The 21,708-nt window shown below is 48.8% G+C and overlaps 1 protein-coding gene across 1 annotated transcript in view; it reads right to left on the bottom strand.

Moving 5' to 3' along the window:
• The window catches only part of DNHD1 (dynein heavy chain domain 1), a 57,804-nt gene that overhangs the window by 18,323 nt on the left and 17,773 nt on the right, over positions 1 to 21,708 (bottom strand). Inside the window, exons 10-23 of the mRNA XM_081155502.1 lie at positions 20,063 to 20,328; positions 19,729 to 19,972; positions 16,862 to 17,019; positions 15,870 to 16,362; positions 12,165 to 12,292; positions 11,864 to 12,062; positions 11,455 to 11,546; positions 10,782 to 10,986; positions 9,286 to 9,411; positions 8,856 to 8,953; positions 5,849 to 8,741; positions 5,470 to 5,644; positions 5,125 to 5,317; positions 4,598 to 4,886 (exon numbers count right to left, since the gene is read on the bottom strand). Coding sequence (XP_081011628.1) covers positions 4,598 to 4,886; positions 5,125 to 5,317; positions 5,470 to 5,644; positions 5,849 to 8,741; positions 8,856 to 8,953; positions 9,286 to 9,411; positions 10,782 to 10,986; positions 11,455 to 11,546; positions 11,864 to 12,062; positions 12,165 to 12,292; positions 15,870 to 16,362; positions 16,862 to 17,019; positions 19,729 to 19,972; positions 20,063 to 20,328 — 5,559 coding nt within the window. The remainder of the gene's footprint in view (positions 1 to 4,597; positions 4,887 to 5,124; positions 5,318 to 5,469; positions 5,645 to 5,848; positions 8,742 to 8,855; positions 8,954 to 9,285; positions 9,412 to 10,781; positions 10,987 to 11,454; positions 11,547 to 11,863; positions 12,063 to 12,164; positions 12,293 to 15,869; positions 16,363 to 16,861; positions 17,020 to 19,728; positions 19,973 to 20,062; positions 20,329 to 21,708) is intronic.

Here is a 21,708-nt window from a genome sequence, read left to right as displayed (position 1 = left end):
ATATCATATGCACACTTTCATAAAGTCAACTTGATTAAGACATGGCTTATATAAAATAAAATGTACACATTTTAAAAGTATAGAAAGTATAGTTCAGTGATATTTAGAACATTTTCACCACCCTAGAAAGTTCCCTCATGCCCCTTGCAGTCAACTCCCCCACTACACTGTCCCAGGAATTTCTTTCTTTTTTTTCTTTTAAATATATCTTTATTGATTTCAGAGAGAGGAAAGGAGAGGGAGAGACAGAAACATCAACGATGAGAGAGTCATTGATCGAGCCCCCAACCCAGGCATGTACCCTGACCAGGAATTGAACCCCGATCGCCTGGATCCCAGGTCGACGCTCAACCGCTGAGCCACGCCCGGCTGGGCTGTCCCAGGAATTTCTATCTGATCTAATTTCTATCACTATAGATTAGTTTGCCTACTCTAGAACTTCATATAAGGGGAGTCATACAGTATATAATTTACCATGTCTGACTTCTTTGACTCAGCATGATTCTGAGATTCATTCATGTTTTGTGTGTACCAGTAGTTTGTTCCAGTTTGTTGCTGAGTAGTAGTCTATTGTGAAAATATCACAATTTGTAGATCCATCGACACACTGATGGGCATTTAGGTTTCTGGGTTTTGACTACTCAGGATAATACTGCTATGAACATTCATGTAGAAGTTTGAGAACATACATATTATATTATTTCACTTGGGTAAATACTTACAAATAGAATTCTTGCGTCTTATGGGAAGTATCTATTTAATTTGATAAGAAACTGCCACACTCTTTTCATAGTGGTTGTATCATGCTACAGTTCCATTAGCAAAGTGTGAGAATTTCAGTTGCTCTACATTTCCCAACATTTACTAGTCTCAGGTTTGAACTACTATCTCATGGTGGTTTTAATTTGCAGTTCACTGATGCCTAATAGCATAAGAATCTTTTCATGTGTTACTGGTGACATATCTTTCTTTTGTCAAGTGTCTGTTCTTTTGTACAATTTTATAAAAATGGGGTTTGTTTTCTTATTGAGTTGTAAGAGTTATTTTACATATTCTGAATATAAACTCTTTGTCAGATATATGCATTATGAATATTTTCCACCTATGGCATATTTAAAATTTTTCTTAACAGTGTCTTTTGAAGGCATAAGGTTTTAATTTTGGTCAAATTGATTTTTTGTGTCTTGTCTAAGAAATCTAACTAAGGTCACACAGATTTTTCTCCAACATTTAAAAAATATATTCTTTTAGCTTTTACATTTAGGTCTGTAATCTGTTTATAATTGATTTTTGTGTGTGTCATGAGTTAGGATTCAAGGTTCATTTATCCCCAACCCCCATAGATATGCGGTTGTTCCAGCCCCATTCATTGAAAAGACTATCCTTTCCCCCATTGAATTATCTTGGCATGTTTGTGGAAAACCAGTTGACCAAATATGACCATACATCAGATTCTTTGTTCTATTCCATTAGTCCATAGCCATGTCCTTATACCAATACCACATCCTCTTGATCACTGTAGCTATATAGTAAGCCTTGAAATCACTAGTTTAAGATCTTTGACTTTGTTTTTCTTTTTTGAAGTTTGGCTTTCCTTGGTCTTTTTCATTTTCACAAAAGTGTTGGAATGAGCCTTTCAATTTCTGCCAAAAGCCTGCTCAAGTTTAGATTGACATTACACTGAATCTATAGATCAATTTGGGGAGAATGAGCATCTTAATAGTATTGACTCTTCTGGTTCATGAATATAGTGTATCTTTTTAAGTCTCCTTTAGCTCAGCAATATTTAGTAATTATCAGTATATCTTTCATGAAGTTTATTCCTAAATATTTTAACCTTTTAGATGATATTTTAAACAATATTTTAAAATTTTGATTTCCAATTATTTGTTACTAGGTTATAGAAATACTAATGTTTTCAATAGACTGACTTTATATTCTGTGACCCTGCTAAATTCACTTATTTATTCTAGTAGTTTTTTTAAAAATGTTTTTATTGATTTTTTTTTTTTTTAGAGAGAGAGGAAGCAAGGAGAGAGAGAGAGAGAGAGAAACATTGATCCACTGCCTCCTGCACACTCCTTACTGGGGATTGAGCCTGCAACCTGGGCATGTGCTCTGACAGGGAATCGAACCAGTGGCCTTTTGGTGCATGGAACAACGCTCAACCAACTGAGCCACACCTTCCAGGGCTATTCTAGTAGTTTTGTAGGTTTTGTTTGTTTTTTTTTGTAGATTCCTTAGGATTCTCTATGTAGAAAATCATGTCATATACCAGTAGAGGCAGTGTTACTTTGTCCTTTCTACTTTAAAAAGCTTTATTTCTTTTTCTTATCTTACTGCACTAATGTGGGTCTCTGGTGCAATACTGAATAGAAGCAGTGGACATTCTTGCCTTGTGACCAAACTTAGGGAAAAAATGTTCAGTATTCACCATTAAGTACAGGCATACCTTGTTTTATTGCTCTTCACTTTATTGCACTTCGCAGATATTGTGTTTTTACAAATTGAATGTAAGACCCTCCACCACAAAAAGATTATGACTCTTTGAAGGCTCAGGTGATAGTTAGCACTTTTTAGCAATAAAGTATTTTAAAATTAAGGTATGTACATTATTTTTTAGTTATGTTATCGCACACTTTAATAGACTACAGTACAGTGTAAGCATAACTTCCATGTTCATTTATTTTGTTTCTTTAGATTTCACATATAAGTGAGATGATCTGGTATTTGTCTTTCTCTGATTTATTTCATTTAGCGTAATATCTTCTAGGTCTATCCATGCTGCCACAAATGGCCAGATTTCATTTTCCAGTGTGTGTATATGCACCGCACCTTCTTCATCTCATTCATCTACTGATGGACACCTAGGTTGCTTCCATATCTTGGCTGTTATTAGTAATACTGCAATGAACATAGGCGTGCATATACATTTTTGAATTATGTTTTTCTTTTCTTTGGATAAATGCCCACTAGTGGAATTGCTGGATCATATGGCAGCTCTATTTTTAATTTTTTGAGGAGTCTCCATACTGTTTTCCATAGTGGCTGCACTAATTTACAATTTCACCAACCATGTAGAAGGGTTCCTTTCCCCACATCCTCACCAGCACTTATTTGTTGATTTACTGATGGTAGCCATCCTGACAGGCATGAAGTGATACCTCATTGTGGTTGTAACTTGCATTTCCCTGGTGATTAGTGATGGTGAGCATCTTTTTATATGTCTGTTGGCCATCTGTATGTCCTCTCGGGAGATATGTCTTTTCAGGTCCTTTGCCTGTTTTTTTAATTGGATTGTTTGTCGTGTTGGTGTTAAGTTGTATGCATTCTTTATATATTTAGGATACTAACCCTTATCAGATCTATCATTTGCAAGTATCTTCTCCCATTCAGTAAGTTGTCTTTTTGTTTCATTGTTTTGATTCACTGTGCAAAAACCTTTAATTTCATGTAGTTCCATTTGTTTACTTTTTCTTTAGTTTCCCTTGCTTGATATTACTAAGAGCTACGTCAAAGAGTTTACTTGCTATGTTTTCTAGGAGTTTTATGGTTTCAGGTCTAACATTTTAAAATCCCTTTCGAGTTTATTTTTGTATATGGTGTAAGAAAGCGGTCCATTTTCATTTTTTGGCATGTATCTGTCCGCTTTGGCCAACACCACTTATCGAAGAGATTGTCTCCACCCCATTGTATATATCCTTGCCTTCTTTGTCATAAATTAATTGACAATACAAGCAAAGGTTTATTTCTGAGATCTGTGTTCTATTCCAATGATCTATATATCAGTTTTTAGGCCTGGAAGTTCAGACTTCCTGGAGGTATTGCCTGCCACTATTTGTCAAGATTAGGTAGAACTTGCCCCGACCAGTGTTTCTCAGTGGTTAGAGCATCGACCCATACACCGGAGGGTCGTGGGTTCGATTACAAGTCAAGGGCAAATCCCTGGGTTGCCGGTTCAATCCCCCAGTTGGGGCGCGTGCAGGAAGCAACCAATCAATGTGTCTCTCTCTCATCGATGTTTCTCTTTCCGAGAAAGCCTCATCATAAGGAACCTTGCAAGGGCATTTGCCAAAGTTCCAGGTAATGACAATCTGAACCAGGGAAGATGGAATAGAAAGAAGTGGAAATAGTTTAGAGATATTTAGGAAGCAAAATTGAGAGACACATTGATGAGAGAGATATCAACAAGAGTTCTGACTTAAATGACTGGATGAATGGTGGTGCCAGTTACTCAGACGACACACAGGGGCAGGTTTGGGGGAAAAGGTGAAGAAGTCAGGGTTAGAGCTGAGGTGCAATGAGACAGCAAGGTAGTGATATGCACTAGGTAGTTGGATAAACAGATCTGGTGCTTAGAAGAGAAGCCTGGATTGGAGATAAAGATTTAGTATCCAAGCAAAGGGATGGTGGAAGGGTCCCTGAGAAGAGTAAGATTGGTCAGGGAACATATGTAGAATGAGGAAATACTAAGCATGGAGCACTGAGGTTTGGCCTGTGGGCGTGTATTTATTTGAGACTCTGTGAATATTGCTAGGAATTTTATAGTCTCAAAAGGGAACAGCGCCGCCTGCCTCCCCTCCTCCCAGCTCCTCACCGGAGGCCGCCAGGTGCAGGTCCTCCAGCAGGAAGAGGAGGGAGCCTTTAGAACTCAGGGCCTGCCCAGGCCACGGGTTGGCTCGCGCTTGGCCCTGGACCCCTCGGCTCAGCAGAAGGCGAAAATGGGTGGTACTGAAGGCAGGGTGGATGGGGGTGTACACGTAAGGGTGATGTGGTTCCACCAGCACCTCCACAAAGGCTGACTTCCCTGTTGCTGCCTCTCCAGCCAGCAGCACTGGGTGTCCTGCTGACAGAAGCAGGTCCACCACATACAGGAGCCGTTCAGCCTGCAGGACAGGAGCAAGACTTACTGTGGCAGCTCCAGGACAGTAGTCTAGGTGAAAGCAAAGGTCTAGGGATCTTGTCTTAACACTCTATTTGCAGAATACTTCATGTGTTCTTGTGAGTGTGAAAACATATCAAAGAATGGGAGCAGGCAGGCCTGAGCTGGGCCTAGAACGTGGACTCTCCCAGGACATCCCCTTGAGCCCCTGCCCCCCCCCCCCCCGCACACTGTCCTCACACCTGGGGAGAAGGGCTGAAGGTGCCCAGAGATCCCTTGATGCGGCCGCCCATGTATTGGCCAGTGAAGGGGACCAGTGTCCCATCTTCAGGGCATACATGTAGATCAAACACCGAGGCTGAGACTGGTGGCTCAGGATAGTTGGAGAGGCAACTAATAGAATGCCTCAGGAAGGTATCAAAGAGGGGCCAGAGCCTTCAGATGGACATACAGGCAAAAGTGTGAGACAGTTACAACAGTTCCGTTTGTGACACCCCACCCACCCGACAGTGATGTCCGCTGGGTTTGACTCCCACAGGCCAGTCCATCTCAGCCCTCTGTATCCCATTCCCCACCCCAGTAGATACCTGGAGGGAAGGTGGGCTCCAAAGCCCCAGATCAAGGCAAAAAGAAAGCTGCTCACAACCAGCAAGTGCTCCCTGTGCTTATTAGGCAGATCATTGCTGTCAACCAGGGACCGGGTCAGAGAGCTGTTTTTCGAGGACTTGAAGCTTGAGGCTACAGGATCACTATGGCTGAGGTCTTTTGTGAAGGTCACCATGGCCAGAATAGGAGCCCCAGTAAGAAGAAGGGGGACAGGGGAGGAGAGTTGGCTCTGTTACTTCTTACTTTCAGTCCCCAGGCCCAAGTCCACCAAAGAACCCGTGCCCCAGGCTCTAGCCATATGCCAACTATCTTCAAGGCCCCATAGATCTCAAGCCAGCCCTCTCTTTCCCTTCCCTTCACCTGGCATATGTGTCTCCTCATCTATGCGTAGGTGGAGGTCAAGCAGGCAATGCAAGAGGCGAGCCAGGCTGGTGATTTCGGCCACACCTGGGCAAACAGCCACCTGCCCGTGTGCCTGCAGCAGGGAGCAGGCACCCTCGCAGGTGAGGAATCGGAGCGTTGCAGGCACCAGCACCTTGGCCAGGCGGTTGAGCTCGGTGACCGTCTGGGGCTGCAGGCAGTACTCACGGGGCAGGGCTGCCATCAGGACGCTAAGCATCCCCTGCCAAGTCTGCTCCCCACCGCACCAGACGAGGGCACAATGGCCCACCACTTTGGGGGACATCCCTGTTGCATCTCCCACCTCCATCAAGAAAAAAGTATCTGGGGATCGTTCTATCTGCTCACCACTAGGGAGGATAAGCTGGGGGGGGTTACCCAGGAGGCAAGTGACAGCGTCCAGCCAAGCAGCACTGGGGGCCCCATCACATATTATCCAGTGCTGGATCCTCACCGATTCCTGTGCCTTGCTCTTTGGGTCCACAGTCTTACACTGACTGGATGAATGAAGCAGCCTGGGGAGGATGCCTTGGTGCCAGCAGGGGCCCTCCTGCCACCCCAGTAACTCCTGGGTGCTGAAGACACTGGGATACAGGTGCGTAATCTCCACAAGTGGACAGCCCCATGTTGGGGTGTCCTCTATGCCCGCCAGCTGATTCTGGATTGTAAACAAGCTGTGCCAGCAAGTGGTCTTGCCACTGCCTGCAGGGCCCAGGAGCAAAATGCCAGAGGCCCGGTCCAGGGCCTGGCTCAGCTGCTCCAGGGAACCCAAAATATTGGGGGTGGGATGCAGACCTGCCTGTTGCAATTCCTCCACCAGCAGTGGCTTCCTCAGCTTGTGGGTCACAGGCTCTGCCAGCACTTGTCTGGCACTGGGGAAGATTCCACAGAGCAGCTCTTGGAGGTTGTGAAGGCGGACCCCATCGAGGATGCTGAACAGTGGTGAGCGTATCAGGGCACGCAGTAGGGCCATCTCCTCAATGGCGGCAAGGCTGTGGGGTGGCTGGGTGCTAGGTTCCTCCTTGGTCACATTTAGAGCCTGTATCATGGCTGTGAGGACCTGCTTGAGCAGCGGCAAGTGGTAGGGCAGGGGCCCAGGCACCAGCTCGTGCTCCAGGAAGAAGAATTTGGATAGGTGGGTAGCCATGCGGGAGGGATCCCGCATCCCTGCACCCAGCAGAGTGAGCTCTGCCACTTGCTGTAGGTTTGGCAGTGTCAGTGCCACAGGCCGCAGCAGCAGGCGCAGGTTGGCAGGCACGGCAGGGCTCAGGGCACGTAACGTCAGGAAACAGCCATAGCCAAGGCGCATGTCCACATGATGTTTCTCAAAGAAACCACTGCCAAGGAGGTGGGGGTGGGTTGGGTCGATGGTACTGGTGCTTCGGGAAGCCTGCTGGTACAGTGGGGCATAGAGGTTGTGCAGTTCAGCCAGGCGTTGGCCCAGGGCAGAGAGCAAGCCAAGGGGCAGGTGCTGAGCTGCCTCCAGCAGCAGCCAGGCTCCGCCCTGCAGGGCACCATTCAGGTAGTTGCTCAGACTTTGGGCCGTTGTCTGAGGCAAGCAGGGTATTATTACCAGTTGGCGTCCCAGGGCCTGTGCCAGGCTCTTCACCATGGCTGCCTTGCCTATGCCATCAGGGCCCAGTAGGGTCCCACAGGCCACTTCCTCCAGGGCCAATAACAGCACCAGGGCTGGCCGCTCAGGCAGCAAGCTGGGCAGAGACCCCAGTCTGGGACCCAAGTACTCATAATTGTACAGGAAGGACCGGCCTAGCACCTCTATCCAGCACCCAGCTGGTGATAGAGAAGTGTCCATAGATGCAGTGGTCTTGAGACTCTGCAGGGGACTTCGGGGGATGATGTGAGGTGAGCCCAGGTGGTACTTGAGTTGGCGGGCCCAGTGGAAGTCTGTCAGATCACTGACCTGGTGCTCCCTCAGCAGCTGTACTATATCCCGGTGGGTCACTGCCATGGCCAGTAGGGCACTGAGCAGGCTGGCCTGGCGGACAGAGGGCAGGGACTGCCCACCCTGGGAGGCCCTCTGGGTCCGTACAAAATGCACCAGTACCTCCAGCTTGCACACATGTGTGCGGACCATGGCCAGGGTCCTCTCCTCCAGCAGAGCCTCCTCCATCTCGGCCCACCATACCACCTCCTCTGCCACCAGCACACACTGCCAGGGGAAGGCCTCGACTAAATCCAGCCAGTGGTGGACATTCAGTTGCAGGGGCACCTGGCCTTTCTGGGGCAGCTCCTTGAAGGCCTTGTCTAGGAATGGGGCCAGGACCACACCGCCTCGCAGACGGGCAGCCACACAGCCCTGCAGCATGTGCACCAGTGCCAAACGCAGACCCTTCTCCAGAGAGGCCAGCCACTTGGGGAGATCTGGGTGCAGAGGAAGGGGCTGCTGCAGCTCCACTTCCTCCCCACCTGCCCCTAGCACTGCGAGGCACTCCACCTGAGGCTGCACGTCTTGCCTTGATTCTGGGGCATCCATGTGTTCATCAGTAGAACTGGACTTGAAGCTCACAGCGAGCACATGAGGAAAGCAGCGCCTTACCCATATCTGGGCCTCGCATGGCTCCATTCTGGCAACGAGTAGGCTCACCAGCTCAATGTCACTGAGGAAGAAAAGGCGGGGAAAGTGAACACAGAACCCATAGAGCACGCTCTGCAGAGCCATAATGATGCCCTCCAGCTCCACTGAGCCTGCTTGAAGCAGCTGTTGCAGCTGTTGGCCTTGGTAGTAAGGGTTCCGCTTGGCACTGGGCACTACAAGTGACAGGACCAGGGGGTCAGCTACAGAGGTCTGCATCAGGGTCCGGTACTGATCATCCATGGCCTTGAAACGGGAGTTCTGTGGTGAGGGAGAGGGTAAAAGTGAGGGTGGATGTAAAGAGGCAGCTCCCCAGGCACTGTGCCCCACTGCTCAGTAGTCTTGGTCCACCCTGTCTCATTCCCCCTTCCCTACCAGATCAGAACTGGGAAACTGGATCATCATCTCATGCAGAACTTTATTCAGAAACATCCACTTCTGCTGGAAAGTGACCCACACCTGCAGTATGTGACCTGTGTGAGCAGCCAGAGGAACGCTGGAGGGATACTAGGGTTCTAGCTTCTGCAAGGGGGTCCAGCCTGTTCCTGACCTCTCAGGCTGCCCCCACCCCAAAATATTCTGCTCAGCAGGATCCAGGACCCAGGACCCAGGGACCTTTCTTGTAGGAGAGAAAATTTTCACTGTGAATAAAGACCTGGCCACCTCAGCCCAAAAAGTAGCCCTGAAGGAGGTCTTCAGTCTATCTCTCAGATCTTCCCCACCCAATCCCCACCTCTCACCCCATCCGTCTGGGCCATCCCACTTCAGGTCCCACCCATCAGCCCAGCTAGAGGCCTGCACTCACTCAGGTCACGCAGGATGGTCACCCACTCCAAAGCTATTTTGTGTAAGCCTCCCAACTTTTGGGTGACCAGGATCTTGAACAACACCTGAAGACTTTTCTGGATGGAATCCTGCAGGCTGCTGTAATCTAAGGAAGGGCAGGATCCAGCTGAGTGGAGCTGGCAGTCAGATGAGGCAAGGGCAGGGTGGCTAATACCCCAAATACACTGACACAGATCCCCAGCTATTCTTTAGAGGACCTAAACATTTTGTTTTCTTCCACTAGTTGAACTATGTGCTCACCAAGAGCCACAGTATGTTGGAAAACCTGCTTATGTGAATTATAATTTCAATTCCAGAATTTAATCTAATATTATGTTAACCACTGAAATATGGGTGGGAAAAGAGCTATTGATTCTATGGAAACCATGGAAGGCTTCAGTAAAGGTGAGTTGATAAAAATATATTAAATTAGGTATAGGCCAGCCAATTTTCAAAAATTGGGAAATTATAATAAAAATCTAGAAAAGTTCTGTACTCAGGTAACTTTACAAATGTCTTCATGTCACTGCTCAACTTTACAGAAACTGAAATTAATGCAAGAAAGGAAGTGAGAAACTTCTATCTGTTGACTGCAAATCAAAGAAAAGCTCTTGTCCCAGGTTAAAAGATTATAAATAAATGTACATTTACATGGTTTAAGCTAAAAAAATCCTAAGCCATGTATGCATCATATTTTATGATTTCCCCATGTAACTAACGTTTTGAATTTGCCAGTTGGGTTTCAATTGTGTTGAAAAGAGAATTTCTCCTTTACGGGCAATTCCTTAACTATGCCATCTTGAGTGCCTATACCTATGCTCTTCCCTCTCCCTGGCCTGCCCTTTCCCTCTTGCAAGTTTAGAAAACTCCTCCTTCAAAAGCCAGCAAAAGACCTCTCCCTAAGGGAAGGGAAGGGAAGGTTTCTCTGACTCTCCCTGGTCCTTTGAAGCTGTCTCCTTTCTGAGAGTCTGCTGCCCTTAGGTGCTCCACCATGCACTTATCTCTATTCTATTGTCTATCAATGGACTGGAGCGCCTAAGGGATGGGACTTTTGTCCGTAAATCTCAGGGTCTCCTGCGTTTGGCTCAGAGTAGGCAGGTGGGTTTGATGAGGGAATGAAAAAGGAATGAAAGAGTGGGGCAAAAGATCAGACCACAGGGTGCATTCTAGAGGACAGAGCAGCCAAAGGTGGAGAGATGCAGCAATGAGGAATTTCTGAATACACTCAGAAAGCAGAGGACTTTTGCTAAAGAGGCCAGGCATTGGGTGGGAGCGAGGGGGCAGGGACTCCCAAGATTAAGACTGTATGGGAGCTACATGAAAGACATTGTCTCAGAACAGAATGGGGTTTTAGGTTGTCCAGCAAGGATGGGGACCTGGCTAGAGGAGCCAGATCTGGCAGGGCTGGGTGGAGGTGGTAGATGAATATGGTCCCCAGCTGGGGACTTTCTCTGGGCTACAAGGGCTTGGTCTCACCTGAAAGGATGAAGGTGCCACTATCCTTGGCCACTATGTCCCTGTGAGTGCGGTGCATATGCCTCTTGGAGCGCTGCGAGGTCTGGGGCTCGTAGGGCACGTGCAGGATGAAGTTGAGCAGGCGCAGCTTGCGGCCTTCCCAGGACTGCTGCAGCTGCTGCAGGGTCTCTTGGGCATGAATGTGTTCATTTTCATTCCGCCAGATCTGGAAGAGCTGGGTCTCAGGAACTGGGGCTCGGTAATGGCTCAGGGGATAGCACTGAAGCTGGCACTTAAGAGCCAGGGCTCAGGGGAGTGGAGGTCTCAGAGAGAAAGAGTGGGACCAGCAGTCTTCAAAGTTGGGCCATCAGCAGCACACTTTGACCTAGGGCTGCTGCCCTGACACCCACTATTTTGCAAGGCTCCAGCTGAGCAGATAGTATGTCCATCACATCGGCCATCTTGTGTGCCCACAACTTCGGAGCTGCCACCCACTTCCTTCCCCTGGTGGGGGTTGCATACTCTCAGTCTCAGATCCTCGTATGCTCCAGGCAGGACAGCAATCTCAACCCCCCACTCCACAAGCCAATATCTACTCCCCCCTTGTCTCAAGGGGCTGCTGGGCCTTAACTGGCTCTATTAGAACTTAGCAAACAGAACCCTGGACCACTTCCCTCCCTCCAGTGGGCCGTACCTGATTGATTTGATCTGTAAACTCCAGCAGTGGACAAGTGAGCAGCTGGCCCAGTGTTAGGAGTTCTACGTTGAGACTGCCCAGCCCTAGGGCTAGAGGTAGAAGGAACAACAAGTCAGAGCAACACTGGTATTATGGCAGATCTGGGACCCAGAGCCATGCAGCAGATCTCAGAGTAGAGCACAGAGTCAAGCACCCCGAACCAAAGGCCCTGAGCACAGCACAGAGCCCAGAGCTCAGACTCCAGCTCGAGCCAGCCCAGTTGAGCAGGGAGGACCCACATGGTACTTTGAGGGAGGCAGGAAGCAACCCAGGGAGGGAAGGTGTTTCCAACAGGGGTGGCAGGGAACTGAGCTGTTGCATTGTTCTAACCCGTATGTCCTCCCCTCCACATTCTACTTAAACACACCTCGGAGGAGGGCTTGTAAGCTGAGGCTATGCAGCTGGAAGCTGCTCAGCTTGGTAAGCAAGGGCAGGTAGCTGCGAAACTCCTCCAGAAGGCGTATGGTGCACTGCAGAACCGGGCTGTGCAGCCCTAGGGTGGCATTCATCTGGGTCGCCTCTGTGAGCCAGCCCTCTATCTTCTCCTGGGCCATAGGCAGGTTGAACTGCAGGGTGAAGGGGTCATTGTCAGCTGGAGACCCTTCCCACCCCTCTCCCCTGCAGACTTTCCATCCCCAGGCAGGAGCTCCAAGGAAGGGTGTCAGCACCTTGGCAAAAGCCATGCACTTCCATTCACTAATGTTTTCAGAGATGACTCGATATAGGCGCCAGATGCTCTGCTGCTGCTTGATAGGATGGATCCCACAGATTGGCAAGGACACAGGACTTTCATCCCCTGTGGGACAAGGCTGGCTGAGGCCTGGGCTATATGTGGGGGCGGGGGGCAGGGTGGGGAATGGTCAGTCAAGAGCCCATGATAACAAAAGGGAGGGTCCCAAAATTGCCAAGGTGGGGGGTCTAAAATTGTTCAGAAGGACAATGGAGGAGGGGACAATTCAAGGGACAGTTATTCCAAGGATAGAATATCTGAGACAACGCAATGGCAGTAGTCTCCATCTCACTCACTCCACTCAGGCCACAGCAGGCTCTTCACTGTGGCTCAGGTATACCAGGAGCGCTCCCCTGCTGAGGATCTTTCACTGACAGTTCATTCTGGAGCAGTCTTCCCTCAGGGAACCATATGCTCCCTCCCTCGCCAAATTCAAGTTCCAACTCAAACCTCACCTTCTTTTTTTTTAAATTCTTTTTTTTTTTTTAAATATGTCTTTATTGATTTCAGAGAGAGGAAGGGAGAGAGAGAGAGAAACATCAATGATGAGAGAGCCGTCATTGATCGGCTGCCTCCTGCACAACCCCTACTGGGGATCGAGCCTGCAACCCGGGCACGTGCCCTGACCGGGAATAGAACCTTGATCTCCTGGATCCTAGGTCGATGGTCAACCACTGAGCCACACCTGGCCAGGCAAACCTCAGGCCTAGGTTGCCCACCCCTTTAAGAACATTCCCCACTGCCTGGCTGGGCGTGGCTCAGTGGTTAAAGCATCGACCTAGGATCCAGGCGATCAGGGTTCGATTCCCGGTCAGGGCACATGCCCGGGTTGCAGGCTGCAGCCGATCAATGACTCTCTCATCATTTGATGTTTCTATCTCTCTCTCTCCCTCTCCCTTCCTCTCTCTGAAATCAATAAAGATATATTAAAAAATAAAAATAAAATAAAATGTAACTCGTTTAAAAAAAAAGAACATTCCCCACAGCTTTTCTTATTATTAGTGTGGATAATAAATTCCTGTTTTTCTAGTAGTTTACTTTGTACTTTGATGCTCAAATTGTCCCAGATTTGGCCAGTTGGTGTCCCTTCTATGTCCTCATGACATGTTCCCATCACTTTTTAAAAGGACTTAATATTCCCTTACTTTCTAGTTTAAAAGATTTTCCAGGCTCATCTTGTACTTGCCCTGCCACAGCCCTGGAATCATCCATTCCCCAGGGAGCCCTGGTTCCTTTCCACAGGAATGGTATTAGAAACCAAGACCAGGCACAGTGTGGATCTTTGCTATTATGGACGTGCACTTATATCCATGTACATGTGCTCATAAACATGAAGGCACATGCAACATGCATATATGTGTTTTAAAATGCAATGGAAATTATAGAGTAGATACTACAGAAAGTGGAAACTTATGAGACAAGCTCACAATATTTCCCCAGAACTAAAAAAAAAAAAAAAAAAGAAGAAATGAGTGATGATGGCCCTGGCCAGTTTCCTCAGTGGTTAGAGCATCGGCCCTCAGACTGAAGGGTCCTGGGTTCGAGTCCAGCCAAGGGCACGTACCTCGGTTGCAGGCTCAATTCCCAGCCCCAGGTCCCCAGCCCAGGTTTGGGCCTGTGTGGGAGGCAACCAATCGATGTGTCTCTCTCATATCAATATTTATCTCTTTCTCCTCTCTCTCTCTTCAATTCTCTCTGAAAAAGCAATGGGAAAACTATTCTCCGGTGAGGATTAAAAAAAAAAGAAATGAGTGATGATAAAATAAAAGAAATGGAGGAGAGATCCAGAACACCCAATATACAAATAAGAATTCTGGAAGGAGACAAGGGCAAATATAAGAACCATTATCAAATAATAGATAAGCACATTACCTACAAAGGAAAAATCAGATTGATATCAGATTGATATCAGATTTGTCCACAATGCTGCATGTTGGAAGACAATGAAACAATATATAAATTTGAAGAAAACCTCAGAACTCAATATTTAGCCAAGCTGTGATATAAAGACATTAGAAAGTCATTCTCAGCATAGGACCTTAGAAATGTTAACTGCTCTAATGTCCTTCTTAGAAAAAAAAAACCCTCAAACATTACAGCCATCCAAGAAAAGAATAAAAATAATAAAAATATGTGTGTGTTTTTTTTAAGTGGTAATGCATAAACAAAACCATGAATCCTCAGATGTCAAAATAGTTGTTAACATGGTTATAAAACAAAGCAAATGTCAAAAGTAATGAGTAAGCCCAGCTGGCGTGGCTCAGAGGTTGAGCGTTGTCCCGTGAACCGAGAGGTCCCTGGTTTGACTGCCCGTCGGGGCACGTGCCCAGGCTATGGGCTTGATCCCTAGTAGGGGGCGCGCAGGAGGCAGCCAATTGATGTCTCATTGATGTTTCTATCTCTCTCCCTCTCCCTTCCTCTCTCTCTAAAGTCAATGAAAACATATTTTAAAAAAAGTAACTCGTGAAAGATACATAATGAAAAATAAAGAGTGGTATTAATTATCTGGATGTAAGACCCTAGATGATGTTAACAAAACCTGGGAGCCCGGTGAGGAGACAGGGATGGAAGGAGGAAGTTAAAGCAGTGCTGTGGGGTTTCCTGGGCCTAGCGCCACAGGGCCAACGTCCACTACTCTGCTTTTTTAACAAACATCTCCAAACCCAGCAAGAAAGGGAAGGTCTGCGGTCTATGTCAGAGTATGGGATGAGGGTCTCCTGATACTTAGCCAAAGAAAAAGTCCCTTGCCTGGCCGGGCGTGGCTCAGCGGTTGAGCATCGACCTAGGATCCAGGAGATCGGGGTTCGATTCCCGGTCAGGGCACATGCCCGGGTTGTCGGCTCGATCAATGACTCTCTCATCATTGATGTTTCTATCTCTCTCCCCATTCCTTTCCTCTCTCTGAAATCAATAAAGATATGTTTTTTAAAAAAAAAAAGAAAAAGAAAAAGTCACTTGCTTGAGGATGGTCCCAGTGTCCAACATCTCACATTTGGCCAATGGCCTGGACCGGGGATCCCCATGGGCAGAGATGGTAATAGTGTGGCTGGCCAAGAAGCAACTGGGAAACAATGTGCCCTCTGAAGGACTGATGAAGTGACTGTATCTGAGAAAGAAAAAACTTGAGCCCACACAGTTCTTTGTGGGTAGAAGGGAACGAGCTCCACCACTGCATGGAAGAGGTAAGACCAGTAGTTGTGCCCTGGTCTCCTGTGGAGCAGTGAGGCCTCTATTCCACACGGGCTGGAAGCAATGAAGACCTCCATGGAGCATGAAGACGGATGTTTACCGGGCCTCCAGGGCTGGGTTGCCCAGGGCTACACAAAGGGTCAGTACTGCAACAAGGACAGCTTTGCATCCACCTGCACAGGATTTCAGCCTCCGGCCCCAGCACATTCTAAAGGAACATTCTTCCTTCGCACACTGTGAGTCCCATCTCCCTGCCCTGAGCACCGTACTATATCCAATGTGTGAACATTTTTTTTCCTGCAATTTTCACACATAAAAGAGACTAATGAAGGTGTAAGATTCCCAAAACTTGCTTAGAGTCACCCAGAACACACAGGACCTTGAGTCCAAACCCTCATCTCAGCTGCAGAGTCTATCGCAGGGTCGGGGGAGAGGGGACGGGGACCCTTAGTACCAGTGAAGGTGGAGTAGGCATGGCGCAGTTCATTAAGGCGGCTGACGGTGTCCTGGAACTGATGCTCCAGGGAGATGAGCTGGCTCTCCATGCTCTTCTGCTCTTGTGCAGGGTCCATGAAGGGGCTGGACAGGGCCTTCTGGATCAGACCTTCCAGCTCTGCCAAGGCTGCCCCCATCAGCTGCTGCAGCTGGGGCACGAGGGAATGCTGCTTGCTGAGCAGGAACTCTGAGGCCTGGCTCCTCTCAAACTGAAATGCCTCCCACAGATCCAGGAGCTGTGGGGCCAGCACAGGGCCGTCAAGTGGATGTGGTTGTGGGGGTGGGGGACCGGGAGGGATGGGTGACTTCCTGAACTCCCTTCTTACCAAGATGTCCAGAGCCTCGGTCTCGGCACTGAAGAGGCTGAAGTGGTTGCGGATGAGTTCGTGGAGTGACCGGATGTATTCCATTCGCTCCTCCAGCTTGCCGTACTGATCATGGGCCTCGTTCAACTGCAAGGCCCGCAGAATGAGACCAACACCCCGGCCCCCCAACCCCGGGCACCTCTTTGGGCCCATCCCTGAGGGGCACTCCCACCTTCTGGAGGCTCCAGGCTCCAGCAGCCACCTTTTAACCCACTGGGAGCAGCGGCAATCTGAGATCACGTCCCATCTGACCCACGTCTCTCTGCAGAAAGCACAGTTCCTCCCCCACCAAGTCATTACGCTGATGACAGGGCCACAGATCCCTATCTGACCTATCACACAGAGCAGATCTTTTGTCTCTGAAACCTGGACTGTGTCTCTCTCGTCACACCAGGACCACCCACCACCCTGAGGAGACTGAGCCAGGAGAGCAGGGTGAGAGTCAGCAAGGGCAGGTCATGCGTATGAGCACAGTCTAAGGGCATCAAGCCCAATGGGGAGCTCGGCTGAGTCCTGAAGAGTGTGCTGAGCACTTGAGCAGGATGGGCCCTGGGTAGGCTGGGAGGGGAGGAGGGGGAGAGCTCACCTTCTGGGAGCAGCTGGCAATGGTACGAATGTCTGAGCTGATGGTTTGGAAGATCTCGACGAAATCTCTGAGCTCTTTCATCAGGTGCTGGCTGCGGCTCCAGCACTCACTCTGTACGTGGGCGAGAATTTCCTTCCTGATGTTCTTCAGTTTGGTGTCTGAACAGAGGAGAGGGTTAGGGGTTAAAGGGTGCGCCAAAAAGGGGTGCTGGGGGAGTGCTGTGAGCCCAGAGCGGGAGTGGGAAGGGGGTGCCAAACCATGAATTTATGCCCTCGCTCACTGAACACTTACTGGACCTCTGCCCAGTGTCCAGTCAGCTGCTATGCACTGGGGCTGTGCTGGGCACTGACATACGGGAGGGAGGGAGGGAGGGAGGGAGGGAGGGAGGGAGGGAGGGAGGGAGGGAGGGAGGGAGGGACAGAAAGGGTTTCCAGCTTCAGAAGCTTACAATATGGTGTCAGAGACAGATATATAAACAGGTCATCAAAAACCAGTGTGATAAGTGCCCGGGATTCCTCAACCTGGCATAGTGAGAGAAGAGGAAGCCTGAGGAGGCTGGGAAAAGCCTCCTCAGAAAGGGGAACCCTGGAGCTGCATGTGTTGAGTAGTTCGTGCTCCAAGGGGCAAGGGCACACCACACAGATGAAACAGCATGTGCAAAGGTATGGGGGTGACATGGTCATGAACAGCAGAATGCCCCACCACAGATGAGTTTTCTGTTTGGGGAATCTTACTGCTTCTGCTCTAGTAGAAGAGATACCGAGAAGAGTATGTACTCTGCCTTTTATGTTTAAGGGTTAAAGGAAAGAAGACACGGGGCTAAGAGATGATCAGGGAAGCTGCCTTTGGTGATATGAGCAACCCCATTGTCTTTGTGGGCAGGAAAAATAGCAATATGGGACCTCATCAAATCTAAGATACTACTAATTGTAAGAGGCACCATTATTTTACAGACCACGAAAAAGAAAAAAAGTGATGCTACCTAAACTCTGACATGCTGCCATCATAATACACCTCCTTAAATTCAGGGATGTTAAAACAATGCACAGAAAAGCAAAACACAATATAGAAATATGGTACTATAAAGTATACCATGAAATACAGTATTACTACATGCCAGATACAATGTCAGCTGCTTTACCTGTATTAACCCAATTAATCTTCACAAAAACCTGTTGAGGTAGATACTATTATTGTCCCTATTTTGCAGATAAGCAAACGGAGTGAGGCTCAGAGAGGTTAAGTAACTTTAACAACTTCACACCATGGCAGAGCAAGGTTTCAAACTCAGGCAACCTGGCTCCACTCTGTTTGTTATATTTTACGTCTGAGGGGTGAAAAGTAAATCAGCTCACCCCCTGTGAGCATTTCTTCTACTGGAAGGTGGGATAGTGAGTTCCAGGGGTACATAACTGAGATATTCGGGGTACAGCCTTTTAAGAGTCTTGGAGGATGTGACCAAGAGGACTGGGCACCAAGGGGTGAGGAAACCAAGAGGAAGGGAACCTGCCGAGGGGCACCAGGGTTGGAGAGGACACAAGGGTGCTAACCGATCCTTTTCCAAACGTTCCCTCGGCTCCCGACAGGAGCTAGGCCTTTGCCCTTTGCCGCCCTGAGGCTCTGGGGCCCGCAGCTGGCAGCGACGCCAGCGAGCAGCTCAGCAGCGACACTGTGCGGCGTAAAGGAGCAAAGGGCTGGTACAGTACCCGGTCCTGAAGGTCGCGTTGGACATGGGCGGGGAAACAGATCTGAGGGATATTTAGGAGGCAGAGGAGTGGAACTGATCTGGCGACAGGCTGGATGTGGAGGCGCTCGGGAAAGTAAAGGGCAAAGGGTGAGGTCAAGCCTCCGCCGAGGGCCCCTCACCGGGGTGGGCAACTGTATCATGCGCTGTCCAGGGGAGCCCCGGAGAGGAGAGGGGCGGGGGTGGGAGGATGAAACTAGGTCAGCAAGAAGGACGAGCACAGACAGAAAAGGTGACGCGAAAAAGAGCCAGCGCCTACTGCGCGCCATGGTCGAAGCTGGGGTATCCCGAGGAAAACCTCATTTAACCCCCTTCCATGGCCCCTGAGTGGCTTCATTATTTTCTCCACGTTACAAGTAACGCTGCCGCTCAGTACCCTGAGGCCACACAACTCTGAGGAACGGAGCCAGGGTTCCGGACCCCGCGCTTCCTCTCCCCTTCTGCTCTTTTTTTATGAAGAAGCCAGTCGGTCCTGGACTAAGGCTCAAAAAGCCAACAAACCAGAAAGAACGTAGGCTTTCCAAGTAACCCGGGAGCAGAGGCTGCCCCTAGCTGGATCAGAACGAAAGCAGGCCAACCACAGGCCCTCCGTTTCTCCCTTGCCAGCCTGACACTGCCCCCCCTTTAGAACAGGGCCGGGAAAGAGGGGGGCAGGTTTGGCTTGTACTTCACCTGCTGGAGAGCTAAGGCAGGGAGGGCTGGGCAGGCAAGTACTTTCAAGCAGACTCTTTCGGGCCCCAGCTCCAAGGCCTCCCACCCTCATAAAGAAAGCATAGGTCCGAAAGTATCTCGTCTCTGCCGGAAATGGAAACTAAGATGTTTCTCAAGTTACGTTTGGTTGAACCACCTCTATGCCACAAGGACAGAAAGAGTCAGGTGACAGGAACCTGATCCCAAAGGAGTATGGGGACGGAGCAGAGCCCAAACAGATGGAGGCTGTCCTCTCCAATGGTCATACCTGCAGCTGCACAGGGAAGGGGCTGGGACCTGGGGCTCTGGGAAGCTCTACGGGTCCACTGAAGGGCGTGCAGCTAAGGTCCCTGGTGGACATTCCAGGCCCAAGGAGCCATGTGGATGAGGTAAGGAGGCAGAAGGAAAAGAAGGGAGGGGAAACAGCACTCACCCACGTCGGCCTGCACATCGTGGCAGCTCAGCAGCAGCAACTTGCCTTTTGTGATCAACTTGACAGGTATATTAGAGATGCGGTTCTGCCAAATGTTCAGGTGGCTCACCAGCATCACGTAGTTCTTGATAGGACAACCTCTCATAGACTCCAGCTTCTGAGGCCCCCAGGATTGCAGGAACTCATGAATGCCTGTCATCCAGTGATGCTCCCTGCAGAATTCCTGCACCTCCCACAGCATGTCCTAGGGGCAGATGAGGTGCTCAGGGCAGAGGGGGGTGACTTTAACGGGAATTGGTAGGCATCCTCCCACACCTTAAGCCTCTGTTCTCACCTTCAGCAGGGCCTGTTGTATAGTCAGTGCCTGCTGGATTCTAGGGCTGTTATCCAGGTCCTCTTGCAGCTGTTTGTAACTGGGGGGTGAGTACTGGCCCCGCAGCCGGTATCCACGGACCTCCAGGGCTTCAGTGATTGTGTGAGACTTCCAGGGCCACACCAATCCTACATTCGGGCCACAGAAGATGTGCACAGCATCGCTGGGCTGGCCCTGGGACTTGGGCATCAGGCATTCCATGCTCGAGTCCTCCTCTTCATCTTCTCCTAGTGGGACACACGCCACAACTGTCCATGAGTGCCCTCCAGGGCCCCCACATGACCTCTCTCTCTCTCTCTCTCTCTCTCACACACACACACACACACACACACACACACACACACACACACACTGCTCATGAGAGAGGTACATGTACATCTATATTACAAACACAGTACGCCAGACCCACAGAGGGAATTTATTAGTTAGGGTTCAGGTGGAGAGAAGAGAGTTTACTCTAGCTAGTGTAAGCAGGAAGGAATTTATAGATTATTAAGTGGGTTGCAAGTACATGGAAGAGCTGAAAAACAAAAGCACTCTAACTGCAAGGGGGTCTGAGAAGTGCAGTTTGCAGGAGGAAGTGGAAAGGATATTGAGCGTGCCAGTTCTCGGTATCTTCCTCAAGACAGCCTTGAAACTGGCCTCCCTTTTAACTTCTTAGGAAACGGTTAATTGACAATTTCAATATTTGCATTAAAACTTTATACCAAAAACGGGGGGGGGGGGGAGGGAAGCATCAAAATGTTTAGAAATTAGATCCTTACTAGCAATACCTAAACATTATAGTGACCCTCCCCACCCCAGCTCAGTCCTCAGATCTCTTCTCTTACCTTGTACTCACTTTCTAAGTGAGCTCATCCAGACTCATGGTTTTAAATACCATCTATTTGCTTCCAAATTTATCTTTAGCTCAGATCTCTCCCTGAATGCCAATCCCATTTAAACAACTACCTACTCCACCACATCTCTACTTGCATGTCTAAAAGGTACCTCAAACTTAATAGGGCCAGAAATGAGCTCTGATTTCTCCTTCCCAAAATTGCTCTTCCTGCAGTCTTCCAACTTCAGCAAATGGGAACTCCATTCTTCCAGCTGTTCCACTCAAAAACTAGTCATCTTTGACTCCTCCCTCACAACAACACACCCAGCTCTCACAAAATCCTGTTGGCTCTACATTAAAAATATATCCAGAATGCAACCATTCTCACCATCTCTACCATTGCCTGTCCCTCTCCCCAGCCCAGGTCACCATCAAATCTCACTGCCCGATCGAGTCCTCTCTACCTCGCCTCCCTCCTTTGGCTCTTGTCTCTCTCCAACCTTGCTTCCCCCTTCCCCCTGGTTTTGCTTGAGAATGGAATGCTTAGAACTATAGCTTGTCTTGCAGCTATGAGGCAGTAAGTCTGAGGATGAAAATACTTTTTTTTTATTATGTATTTATTTATTTAACTATGTCTTTATTAATTTCAGAGAGAGGAAAGGAGAGAGAGAGAAAGATAGAAACATCAATGATGAGTCATTGATCGGCTGCCTCCTGCACGCCCACAACCTGGGCATGTGCCCTGACCGGGAATTGAACCTCCATCTCCTAGATCCTAGGTTGACGC

The sequence above is a fragment of the Miniopterus schreibersii genome, assembly GCF_964146895.1.
Source record: "Miniopterus schreibersii genome assembly, chromosome: 12".
Classification (NCBI taxonomy): domain Eukaryota; kingdom Metazoa; phylum Chordata; class Mammalia; order Chiroptera; family Miniopteridae; genus Miniopterus; species Miniopterus schreibersii.
Note: the sequence above shows the minus strand (reverse complement) of the source record. Positions and strands in the feature narration are given on the sequence as shown.